Here is a 13,188-nt window from a genome sequence, read left to right as displayed (position 1 = left end):
TAACACTTACACAGATGCTGGAATCTGGAGCAACCAACAAATCCGCTGGAGGAGCTCAGCAGGTCGAGCAGCATCTGTAGGAGGAAAATTGTCTATGTTTTTGGTCAAAACCCTGCATCAGGGTTGAGGAGAGAGGCGAGATGGCCAATATAAAGAGGAGAGGGGAGTGTTAAGAAAGGAGGCTGAGGTTGGCAGACTGAAGAGGGGTGGTGGAGGGGAGCAATGATGGAGTTAGGAAACAATGGCAGGTTAAATGATAGATGGAGGCAGGCAGAGAGAGAGAGTGGAAAGAGAAGAAAAACAGACTGAGGTGTGGGGAGTGGATAGGATACAGGTACTGGTGGGGGAGAAGCAGGAACCATTAGGGGAGAAATGAATGGTAGTTGAAACCAGAACCAGATTGAGAGTGTGAGAGCCTGTGGGTGTGCAGCGATGGATAGAACCAGAGGGTGAAGGGGATGGAGAAAGGTGAGGCCGGTCTCTGGGGAAGGGTTATGATGACAGGGGGGCAACAATGGGTGGATCAGAAGAGGATTGCAAGGAGACAGGGTGAGCAAATCAGGCTGCTATGAATGAGCAGACATGATGCTAAGTTTACGGAGAAGTAAGTGGAGGAGTTGGATTGATCGGATTGCCAGCGTAGACTCGACAGGCCATGTAACTTCATCCTAAGTCATTGAGAAATGTGGATATGATACCAAAAAAAAAAAGAAAATCTGTGTTTTCTTAGTAAATCTGTGTTTTGTCGGTAAATTTGTTGGTGTTATTTCTGAATAAATGGATTTCTTATTGGGCAACACACAAGTTCGAAATGTTAGGGTGGAGGGGAAGGAGAGGAGCCCTTTGGCTTTCGGAGAACAGTCTTTCCATGTCAGAGCATATTGAGATATGCTGCAGCATCAGAATATTTCTTCATTTTTTAATTAATTTTTTATGAGTTTCTACAATACTACAAAAAAACCATCAACAAAATGGAGATTAATACAGTGCAAAGCAAACGTATCTAATATATAATTCATAACAATAAGAAAAAAGCACCCAAAATAAAATCATATGAAGTTAGTATCCACCCCACCCTCCCACTGCAAAGCTCCAGGCCAACCATTACAATATGTAAAAGAAAAATGAACTGGAGCGTTCGACCCCACAGAGCTGTAAATATATATAAAAAATGTAATGCCTACTATCAAAACTATAATGTAATTCCCAGTAAAAAAAGTAAAACTTACAGGAAAAAAAAACTGAAAATAAGGGATTATGGTACAGAAAAGAAGAATAAACAATCTAAAGAAGAGTTATGAAAGTATTCAAGAAAAGGTTCCCACATCTTATGAAACTTTATGGCTGAATTGAGAAGTGAATAATGAATCTTTTCAAGGTCTAAACGGACATAACATCACTAAGCCATTGAGCATGAGTGGGTGGGCAACATTGTTCCACCTGAGGAGAACTAAGCATCTAGCCAAAAGAGAGGCAAAAGGAAGTGTTTGACATTTAGTCGGACTCAAATGCATGTCTGCCTCACCCAAGGTGCTAAAAAGAGCAATCAGAGGGTTAGGTTCTAAGTGGCAGATCAGAATATTTCTGCACCTCTATCTTCTCAGATTCTCAAAGACATACAATTTTGAGTCATAAAATCAAACTGCATGGAGCCAGCCTTTTGGCCCAACTACTCCATGATTTCGAAGATTTCCATATAACTTTGTCCCATTTCCTGTATTTCTTTCTCATCCATATACCTGTCCAAGGCTTTTCACATGTTGATATGCTTGCCTCAACCACTTCATCTTGCAGCTTGCTCCACCCTTGAGGTGAAAAGTCTTTTTACCCTCAGGTTCCTAGTTATTTTTTTCCTTTTCACCATAAACCTATGCCCTCCAGTTCTTGATTCCCTCTCCCAAGGAAAAAGACTGTGCACATTTACCCTATCTGTGCCCTTACCCCTCACTTTCCTATGCAATGATGATCAAAATCCCAACCTCTTGCCTTAATCCAGACACTGAAATCCTGGCAATTTTCTTATAAAGCTCCTCCGCACTTTTTCTAGCTTAATGGCAGGGTGACCAAACTGAATACATTATTCCAAATGTAACTTCAGCAATGTCTTGTACAACTGCAACATAACACCCCAACTCTATACTCAATGTCCAGCATGCCAAAAGCTTTCTTTACCACCTTATCTACTTGTGATTTCACTTTCAGGGAACCATGAACTGATATTTCTCTGTAGGTCCAGAAGTTCCCCAACATTTTCCAATGCTGACCATTCTCTGTGAAAATCGTTCACTGATTGACCCCAAAATGCAACCCATTTAATGAAATTAAAGAACATTTATCCCTCCCCAAGCCACTTTCTCAGCTGATCAAGATCCCTCTGTTAAATCATGATAATCATTTTCACTGTCTCTGGTACCATCTATCTGCAAACTTACCAAATTTAATTCTCATTCAAGAAATTTTATAACGAGAATCCATCCCAAGGTATTTCTATCTATCTATCTATCTCCCTATCTCCCATTATTTACTGTCAAAGATGAACGGAGAGGAATTGTCACAGTTACAGACTGTCTCAGTTTACCTTTCACATTTTTTTAGAAACTGTTTTGACTGCACTCTCAGGTACAATACTGTGCAAATGTCTTAGGCACTCCAGATTTTTTATATAAATGTTGTTTTTGATGGTTTTTTTGTTTTCTGCATTAGTGTGTGGGTAGAAAAGAGCAAATTTTAGATATTCAAACATTCAGTTTCCAAAGCATTAAATGTTAACAGAGAATTTTATTAATTAAAGGAAGTAGCATATTAAGTAATAGGTCACTTTTCAAATAAAAACTTGATTACTTTCTAGGTATCTAGCCCAGTGCATGATTAAACCAAACTTTTTGTAGGATTTTCTGTTTGAGGGCATTGGTGTTTCCATACCAGGCTGTGATGCAGTCTGGCAATATACTCTGCACTACACATCAAAAGATATTTGTCAAAGTTTTAGATGTCATGGAAATCTTTGCAAATTCCTAAGGAAGTAGAGACGCTGCCTTTCTTCATAATTACACTTACGTGCTAGGCCCAGGACAGGCCCTCTGAAATGATAACTCCGAAGAATTTAATGTTGCTGACCCTCCCCACCTCTGATCCTCCGATGAGGACTGGCTCGTGGACCTCTGGCTTTCTCCTCCTGAAGTCGCTCAGCTCCGTGTTCTTGCTGACATTGAGTTGCGGCACCACTCAGCCAGAATTTCAAACTCCCTCCTATGTGCCAATTTATCAATAACTTTGATTTGGCCTAAGACAGTGGTGTTAACAGCAATCTTGAATATGGTTTCCCAAGCAGATATTTTGTGTCAGACAGGAGTTTCAAGATGTCCTGTTCAAGCTCTTCTGGAGAAGCACCAAGAAATGGGCAAGGTTGAGGACACAGTGGTCAGCCAGGGAAACTGAGTGCAGCAGACGAGAGATACGTCAAACTGACTTCCTTTTCAGATCGGAAGAAGTCCAGCAATGCTGTCAGCTCTGAACTCAGAAACGACTGGAACCCTAGTACACCCTCTGCAGCCCAAAGAAGTCTTGTCAGAAGTGGTCTTCATGGAAGAGTTGCTGCCAAAAAGTGCAAAAGTAAAAGTGCAAACAAAGCCAAGAGACTCACCTATGCACAGAAACACAAGGGCTGGGATGCTGAACAATGGCAACAAGTGTTCTGTAAGAATTAATGGAATCCTCACTGCTGAGAAGTACAAGTAGATTCTCATCCATCAGGGAGGCATCTGATCGATCCCAACTTCATTCTGCAGCAGGACAATGACCCTAAACACACAACCAAAGTCATAAAGAACAATCTTCAGTAAAAAGAACAAGGAGTTCTACATCAGATGTTTTGGCCTCCACAGACCCCTGATCTCAACATCATCGAGGCTGTCTGGGATTACATGGAGAGACAGAATGACACAGCCAAAGCCTGCAGAAGAACTGTGGCAAGTTCACCAAGATTCGTGGAACAACCTACAAGCCGATTTTCTTATAAAACTGCCCAACAGTGTACCTGAGAGAATTAATGCAATTTTAAAGGCAAAGAGTAGTCACATCAAATATTGATTTCATTTAGTTTCTTACTGTTTATTGTTCTTTATTGTAATTTTTTTGATATTTAGAAACTTTTCATTCTTTTTGAAAGCATTTTTGTTTTACAGAGATTTTTTTACATGTGTCTAAGAGTTTTGCACAGTATTGCATATCACTAAAGGATTATTTTTTTCAACCTTGGTACTACTGTCACCTATAACAACAAGTGTTGCATGCAAAGCCAGTGCACAGAGAAGGACATAAGTTTGTAATAATTCTTCCCAATCCTCATCAGGAGACCGTGGTCAATGCGGATTGGAAATAACATCTCCTTGCTGACAATCAACACGGGGCCTCAAGAATGTGAGCTTAAGCCACTGCTCTACGCTCTCTACACCCATGATTGTGTGGCTTGGCACAGCTCAAATGCCATCTGTAAATTCGCCAATGACACAACTATTGTTGGCAGAATTTCAGGTGGTGATGAGGAGACATAAGGGAGTGAGATAGAGTAGCTGGTTGAGTGGTGTCACAACAACAACCTTGCACTCAATGTCAGTAAGACCAAGGAATTGATTGTGGGCTTCAGGAAGGGGAAGTCAAGGGAACACACACCAGTCCTCATTGAGAGATCAACAGTGGAAAGGGTGAGCAGCTTCAAGTCATGGTGTCAACATCTCTGAAGATCTACCCTGGGTCTAGCATCTTGATTCAGTTACAAAGAAGACAGCAGCTGTATTTCATTAGGAATTTGAGGCGACTTGGTATGTCACCAAAGACTCTGGCAAATTTCTAAAGATGCAACTAGTGAGAATATTCTCCTTGGTACATCACTGTCTGGTGTCGAGGGGCCACTGCGCAGGATCAGGAACTTGTAAGCTCAGGTCAGCTCCATCATGGGCATTAGCCTTCCCAGCATCAAGGACATCTTCAAAGGGCAGTATCTCAAAAAGTCAACATCCATCATTAAGGACCCCTGACACCACTTCTCATTGCTACTATCAAGGAGGAGGTACAGGAGCCTGGAAACACACACCCAAGTCAAGTCGCTTTATTGTCATTTCAACCATAACTGCTGGTACAGTACACAGTGAAAACGAAACAACGTTCCTCCAGGACCATGGTGCTACATGAAACAACACAAAACTACATTAGACTTCAGGCCTACACGGGATTACATAAAGTGCAGAAAACAGTACAATAATTAATAAACAAGACAATAGACACAGTAAAGGGCAAATTACAATACAATAAATGATGTAAATGTAAACAATGTTTTAGCAGGAATTGGGGAAAAAATTGCAAAGGGAGTGGTGTGTGTGTGTGTGTGTGTGTGTGTGTGTGTGTGTGTGTGTGTGTGTGTGTGTGTGTGTGTGTGTGTGTGTGTGTGTGTGTGTGTGTGTGTGTGTGTGTGTGTGTGTGTGTGTGTGTGTGTGTGTGTGTCTGTCTGTCTAGACTCTGGGAATTGAGGAGTCTAATGGCTTGGGGGAAGAAACTGTTACACAGTCTGGTTGTGAGAGCCCGAATGCTTCGGTACCTTTTGCCAGATGTTCGGAACAATTTCTTCTCTTCCACCATCAGAATTCTGAATGGACAATGAACCTCACTTTTTTTTCTTTTATTGCTCTCTTTTTGCCCTACCTATTTAATTTATTTTTAAAAATATATTAGTTATTTTTTTATTATCATGTATTGCACTGTACTGCTGCTGCAGACTAACAAATTTACAACATATCCCAGTGGTATTAAAGCTAATTCTGACTCTAACCCTGGAAAATATCGGAACCCACTTGTTTCTCTATACAGCAACTAATCCAGTCACCCTCTGAAGTGCCAAATGGCTGATTTTTGCCTTCACCTTGAAAGAAATATTGTTGGATCTATGTAGTTCAAATTGGGTTGTGGAGCAGCAGAATTGATGCATGAGAGCATTTGTTTTCCTGCACTGGTAATTAAAGTATGTCATTTAGGTTGCAGATGAGTGAAATGGTGGTCTTTATGTACTGAGTACAAGTGTTCAATAGATATATCAAGCTCCGATTGGACCATATCTGGAGTAGTATTAGGATTCCATTGGGCCATTCCCTTGGAGACAAAACCAAAGTATTTTGGCCTTTGGAAAAAGTACATTGTAGATAGAGGACAATGCAATCTGAAGCTGTGGCTCAAATTCCTGGGCAAAGTGGCTGAAGCCTGGCCCTATCTACCAGAATGTAGATACATTGAGGTGTGATGATTCTATCAGTCTTCGCAGAATATTAAGGGCAACTTAAGGTGGTAGGGTTGCGTGGCACAAAAATCTCTGAGAGGTTGCACAGGAAATTAACTTCAGTTCTTTCTTCGCAGATGTTGTTTGGCATATACTTCTATCATTAAAATCTTTATTTATGGCAAATTAGATATTGTTCCTGTTTCATTTCCCTGTAGTTCAAATATCAGTCTACCTCACCTTCAAATGATTCAGCAGCTGTTTCCTGTGGCAGACAATGCCAGACATTTATTTCTCTTTTCATGTTATATGTTAATAATTTGGATAATGTAAATGATTTCTTTGTGGCTCAGTTTGCAGGTGATATGAAGATAGGTGGGTGTGCATGTAGTGTTCAGGAAGCGGGAAGTCTGTAGAAAGACAGACAGTTTGGGAGAATGAGCAATGAAGTGGTAAATGGAATATGGTCATACACTTTGGTATAAGGAAAAATTGTATAGACTATTTTCAAAATGAGAAGCAAATTCAGAAATCGGAGGTACAAAGGGACTTCAAAGACCTCATGCAGGATTGCCTAAAGGTAAACTTGCAGGTTGAGTCAGTGGTAAGGAAAGGAAATGCAATGTTAGCATTCATTTTGAGAGGACTAGAATATAAAAGCAAGGATGTAATGCTGAGTCTTTATAAGGCAGACCACACTTGGAGTATTGTGAGCAGTTATTGTCCCCTTATCTAAGAAAGGATATGCTAATATTGGAGAGGGTCCAGAGGAGGTTCACGAGAGTGATTCCAGGAATGAAAGGATTAACGTATAAGGAATGTTTGATGCTTTTGGGCCTGGACTAGCTGGATTTTAGATAGATAGATGGAAACTTTATTGATCACAAAAGAGATTACACTGTCACAATAGCATTACAAGTACACAGATATAAATATTAGAAGAGAAGTAGAAAGAATAAAAAAAAGTTACTACAAACAGTCTACCAGGAAGCAGGGGGTGGGTTTTCATCACTTCCCTGGCTATAGGTTGACTCATTATAGAGCCTAATGGCTGAGGGTAAAAATGACCTTATATTGCACTCTTTGGAGCAGCATAGTTGTTTTAGTCTGTAACTAAAAGTGCCAAGGTTCAGCGAAGGTGGCATGCAGAGGGTGAGAAACATTGTCCAGAATTGCCAGGATTTTTCTGCAGGGTCCTTTGTTCTACCACAGCCTCCAGTGTGTCCAGTTTGACTCCAATAACAGAGCCAGCCTTTCTAATCAGTTTATTGAGCCTATTGGCATCACCCATGTTGATGCCATTGCCCCAGCACACCACTGCATAGAAGATTATACTGGTGAAAACAGTCTGGTAGAAACGTGAAGGAGAAGCCTGAATACTCCAAAGGACCTCAGTCTCCTCAGGAAATAGAGGTGACTCAGGCCCTTCCTGTACATAGTCTCTGTTGGTGTTCCACTCAAGTCTTCCATCCAGGTGCACCCCCAGGTACTTGACTGGGGGAGATATCATTGAAACTTATCGAATACTGAAAGCCTAGATCGAGTGAATGTTTCCTATAATGGGTGATTATAGGACCAGAGGGCACAGCCTCAGAACAGAAAAATGTTCCTTTGGAACAGAGATGAAGAGGAATATCTTTAGCCAAATGGTGGTGAATCTATGGAATACGTTGCCACAGACATCTGTGGAGACCAAGTCATTGGGTATGTTTAGAGCAGAGGTTGATAGTTTCTTATTAGTAAGGGCATTAAAGATTAGACCATAAGACGTAGGAGGAGAATGAGGCCATCTGGCCCATTGAGTCTGCTCTGCCATTCAATCATCACTAATCCTTTTTTTTCTTCTCCTCAACCCCAGTTCCCAGCCTTTTCCCGGTAACCTTTGATGTCCAATCAAGAACCTATTGATCTCTGCTTTGAATACACCTTACGACCTGGTCTCCACAGCTGCATGTGGCAATAATTTCCACAAATTCACCACCCTTTGGCTGAAGAAATTTCTCTGCATCTCTGTTTTGAAAGTGCGCCCCTCTATCTTGAGGCGGTGCCCCCTTGTCCTAGACTCTCCCACTATGGGAAACATACTTTCCACATCTACTCTGTCTAGCCCTTTCAACATTCGAAAGGTTTCATTGAGATTCCCCCCTCATCCTTCTAAATTCCAGTGAGTACAGATCCAGAGCCATCAAAGGTTCCTTGTATGATAACCCTTTCATTCCTGGTATCAACCTTGTGAACCGCCTCTTATTATGGGGAAAAGGGTTGAGAGGGGTAATAAATCAGCCATGATGGAATAGCAGAGAAGGCTCGATGGGCTGAATGGTCTAATTCTGCTTCAATGTCTTATTAATAACCCTTTGGGAGCAGAAATTCCTCCACATTTCTCCCTTGAGCTGCTGGGACCTTATTCTGCTTGCCCTCTTTAGTTCTAGACTCTCCTCACCTGGGAAATAACTTATTGAGACCCATTTAAAAGCCTCAGAGAGAACAGGACTACAGCCATTCAAAAAGATGGCTCAATTCCACCGACTCAAAGGCAATTAGAAATAGATAATGTTAACATCTGAATGAATAGAAAATATTGGGATCAGTCTTCTGTCATCTTAGAAATGAGTGTATCACCTAATTAACAAGACTATTCTACCTTAAACAAGAAAACCAAAAGTGTACTTCTTGAAAAAGAGATGGAAGAAGGGCAATTGTATAAAGCTAGGTCCCAGGTAAATATGATCTTGTTAGATACATGAACAGGCTTAGAATAAAATCCTTCTCCTAATTCCATGCTCTTGTTTCTTACCCCCTTGCAGGCTTGAGGGAGAAGTATACATATCAACACAAGCAGAAGGATTTGGCCTGGCTGCTCAGGAGGCCTGGATTCAGTTTGCTACAATCCGTGAGAACATACTTTTTGGAAATCAGTTTGATGGCAAACGTTACCACAAGGTGGTTGAGGCATGTGCACTCTTGGAAGATCTTAAGGTGTGGAATCCATTACTGATCTCTCTGACATAGTGCTGAGTTATTCATAATCTAATGATCCAGATTGATCTCTCGTACATTACATGTGACTTGTTGACACAGTCCCTGCTGCAGCATGTTACAGAGAGGTGGATCCCAGTGCCCTGTGGAAAACCCACCAGAGGAATAAGAATCACTCTCACCTATCGCTCTTTCCCCCTATCATCCCCTCACCTCATTCTCCTGAATACTGCTACAACTCATGTTTCATTAAAAGGGTGACCGCGGAGTGGCAACAGGACGAGTGTAATGCAGGAAAAACAAAACATGCCACAGAGACTCTCAAACAGGAGTATAATTGGTGATGGTGGTAATCTAGAGCAACAGACAAAATGCTGGAGGAACTCAGCTGCCTGACTTTCCACATCTACTCTGCAAGTCAGGCAGCGTCTATGGAAAGAGAAACAGAGTTAAAGGTTCAAGTGAAAGACCCTTCCTCAGAAGTGGGAAGGAGACAGAAGAAGATAGAGTAGCTTTAAATTGAAGAGAGAATGGGGGAGGGATGGATAACACAAAGGGAATATTTCTAGGTATCATTGAGAAAAGCCGTGGATGTCCTCTGAGATAACGCAGGTAGAAAGGGAGAAGTAAGCTAATAAAAGCTGTGGAATGAGGGCTGTTAGAAAGTAAGAATACAAACATAGTTGTGAAATACCGTCTGTGGGACATGTCCAGCAGGTCTGGTTGTGCTATTGGAGAGAGAAAAGAGCACGATCACCAATGGAGACTTTGCAGTGGAAATGACTAATTTTGTACAGGTTGAGAAAGTAAGTTACAGATTCAGATTTAGATTAATTTATTTATCTCATGTACATACACCAAAGCATACTGTGAAATACCTCCTTTACTTTAACACCCAACACAACCTCAGGGTGTTCTGGCACAGTTTGTAAGTGTTGACACATATTCCTGTGCTAACTAAGCATGCCCACCACGTTCACAGAACAACACAAACCATAACAGCAACAAAACACAACAATAGAATCCGTCCCATTCCTCCCTCCCATGCACACAGACCGTCCTCCAGCAGATTCAGACTTGCAGACATTGGGCCTTCGACTTCCCAACGGACTCTCAGACTCATGGCTCCGGCAATTGGAGCTCGAATTCCAGACTTCCGGTTGACCTTTAGGTTTTGTATTCGGGACCGATCCAGGACTCACCGATGGTGATGAAGCAGGCTCGTGGATGGGACCCCAAACACGAGGCCTCAAGCTCCAATCTCACTGGCTTGCATGCCTAGGGGGTCACCATGGCTCGTACCTCCTGCCTGCACTGAACCCCGATCCCAGAACCTGATCACTTGGGATGGGGGCACCAAACTTCATTCTCACTGGTCTGCTGGCCCAACATCCGATCATGGAAGTCTGTTGTCAGACAGCCACGTCTGAGGCCTAGTCTTGAACCTGACCTCTAAGTTAGATGAAGTTGGAGAATTTGATGTCAAGTCTACAGTGCTGCACCATGCCCATCCAGAAGGTGAGGTTTTTTAGACTAGTACAGTACAGAACAACTCCTTTGGCTCACCATATTCATCTCAACCCTTGAGTACTCATGTATTGTTGCTTGCAGTTAGTTTGGGCCTTGGAATATCAGTTCAGGAGGTGACAGAGGTAGGTCAAAGTGGCATGTTGAATGAAGTGGCAGGAAGCTCGGAGTTGCCCTGGTGAATTGAACATGTTTTGTTTCTCCAGTTCAGTGGAGAACATTGTGAACACCAAATGTAGTGCACTAGATTGGAGAAGGTGCAGGTGAATTACAGCTGGACTTGCAAAGACTGTTTGGGTCCCTGGATGGTGGGAAGGGATGACATGAAAGGACACATGCTGCATTATCTGTGGTTTCATGGGGAAGTGCTGGTGGTGAAGACTTTATTAAATAATGTCGGATGGTTACCAGCAGAGGTTGGTGGGGTGGAAGGTGAGGATCAGGGGAACTCCATCCAGAATGAGAAGGAGACAAAAGCAGTAGGACACAAAGCAGGTGACATTCGTCAGTAGCTTTGTTAACAATGGAAGGGGGAAGCCATGGTTCAGGAAGGAGGAAGACATTTCAGAGGTGCCTGTATGACAAGTATCATCATCAGAGCAAATATGGCAGAGGTAGAGGAAGTGGGAGAATGGAATGGAGTCCTTGCAGGAGGTAGGGTGGGAAGCAGAATAGTTAATAAGGCATTGTGATTCTGTAAGCTCTCTATTGCAAGCCCACAGACAATGTGAACTTCATGTTGAAACCCTTTCGCTAACAAAAAGTTTGTAAAAAATTTTATTTTGAAGAATTTATTTTCCATGTTTCTTTGTCATTGTATAATTGGTGATGTGGTTATTACTATCAGACTAGGTACCACAGAAGCATAGTGGTTCGAGCAACACTATTATAGCTTTGGGTGTTCTAGAGTTAGGAGTTCAGTTCCAGCGCTGTCTGTAAAGAGTTTCCGCGTGGACTGTGTGGGCTTCCTCCAGATTCTCTGATTTCCTCCCGCGGTCCAAAGCTGTACTGGTTAGTAGGTTAATTGGTCCTTGTAAATTGTCCTGTGATTTGCCTAATGTTAAATCGGTCGGTTGCTTGGCAGTGAGATTCATTGGCTGGAAGGGCCTGGTCCATGCTGTAGCTCAAACTAATAAGTGAATAGAAATCTAAAGATCTGGATTAATGATCGTGTGTTCCCATTTCATAAGCTACAAAACAATTACTGAAATAGATCTGGAGTGAAAAGCATCACGAATGTTGACATTTATGGTTTGTCATAAAGCCCATCGAATTTGTTTGTGGTCTTAGTAACTCCTGACCTACATTACGAGTTTCAGCTCAAGTTAACTACAGTCATGGAAGGTGAATAGATGGCCATGGTACTGATTCTCTTCCCCAGAATAAATGACTACCACCCCACCCCACAACTCACATGCTATTTTAAATGTACTAAATATTATTTTATCAGCTGTATCAATATTGCAATCATCTGCAAACATGGAAAAAATATAGAAAAAGAATGGGAAGAGCAAATGGTTTCATAATTGCTTATTGAATCCAGTAACCAAAAAAAAAAATCAAAGATCATAACCTGGGAAATTGATCCCTGTCACACAGAGATAGGACTTAAATTCAGACCCACTGATGTTGTTGACTGTTAACTGGTCTCCTAACAGTCAGGCTACTCTGTTTAATTAACAGGAACTACTTGTCACTGATGTGAACAGCCCACGAGTGAGTAAATAGGAACCCTACAAGAAACTGCCATTTGTTAGTTCAAAGCAAATTGAACAAGCACATGCTGCATACTGATGTCTGGTAGTACCTCATAAGTACTGGCAGTAAGGGATGGAGAATTAGGTGAACTTTGATCCATCCTGGGACACCTGCTCTGATCTCATTCTCTCAACACATCAGGTTTAATTCTCAAATGCTGGTAGTATTAATCCAGAATTGCCATAGAAACTTCAACTTTGCCTTTTATTTGGATGCAGGTGCTGCCAGATGGTGACCAGACAAGTGTCGGAGAAGGCGGAGTAACTCTCAGTGGTGGGCAGAAAGCCCGCATTGCCTTGGCCAGAGCTGTTTACATGGTAACAATCATTCTATGGATTCATAGTCAAAGGGAGAGGAGACAGTACTGTACAATTTGAACAATCTCTGTATACAGCCCAGATCTCCCTTACATTTACTGTTCATTGCATGATGTAAAAGGAAGATGAGAACTGGGGTTCCGCACGTTCACCAAGAGGAGTGAGGACTCCATTTGCAGATCTGTGAAAGATTGAGAGAGGGGAGGCATTTTAGTGAGGGTTGGACTTCATGTGGGACTGTGAATAGCTGACGAAGAAGAATCAAATAAAGTAACACACACAAAATGCTGGAGGAACTCAGCAGGCCAGGCAGAGTACAGGCAATGTTTTGGGAGAGGAGGG

At 41.9% G+C, this 13,188-nt stretch overlaps 1 protein-coding gene across 4 annotated transcripts in view; it reads left to right on the top strand.

Moving 5' to 3' along the window:
- Positions 1-13,188, top strand: part of abcc10 (ATP-binding cassette, sub-family C (CFTR/MRP), member 10) — a 102,045-nt gene that overhangs the window by 25,824 nt on the left and 63,033 nt on the right. For all 4 annotated transcript variants that reach the window (XM_073056216.1, XM_073056215.1, XM_073056214.1 and 1 more), the window contains exons 8-9: positions 9,073-9,244; positions 12,748-12,846. In XM_073056216.1, coding sequence (XP_072912317.1) covers positions 9,073-9,244; positions 12,748-12,846 — 271 coding nt within the window. The remainder of the gene's footprint in view (positions 1-9,072; positions 9,245-12,747; positions 12,847-13,188) is intronic.

The sequence above is a fragment of the Hemitrygon akajei genome, chromosome 9 (genome assembly GCF_048418815.1).
Source record: "Hemitrygon akajei chromosome 9, sHemAka1.3, whole genome shotgun sequence".
Classification (NCBI taxonomy): Eukaryota; Metazoa; Chordata; class Chondrichthyes; order Myliobatiformes; family Dasyatidae; genus Hemitrygon; species Hemitrygon akajei.
The sequence above is the reverse complement of the archived record's forward strand: the minus strand, read 5'-3'. Positions and strand labels throughout refer to the sequence as shown.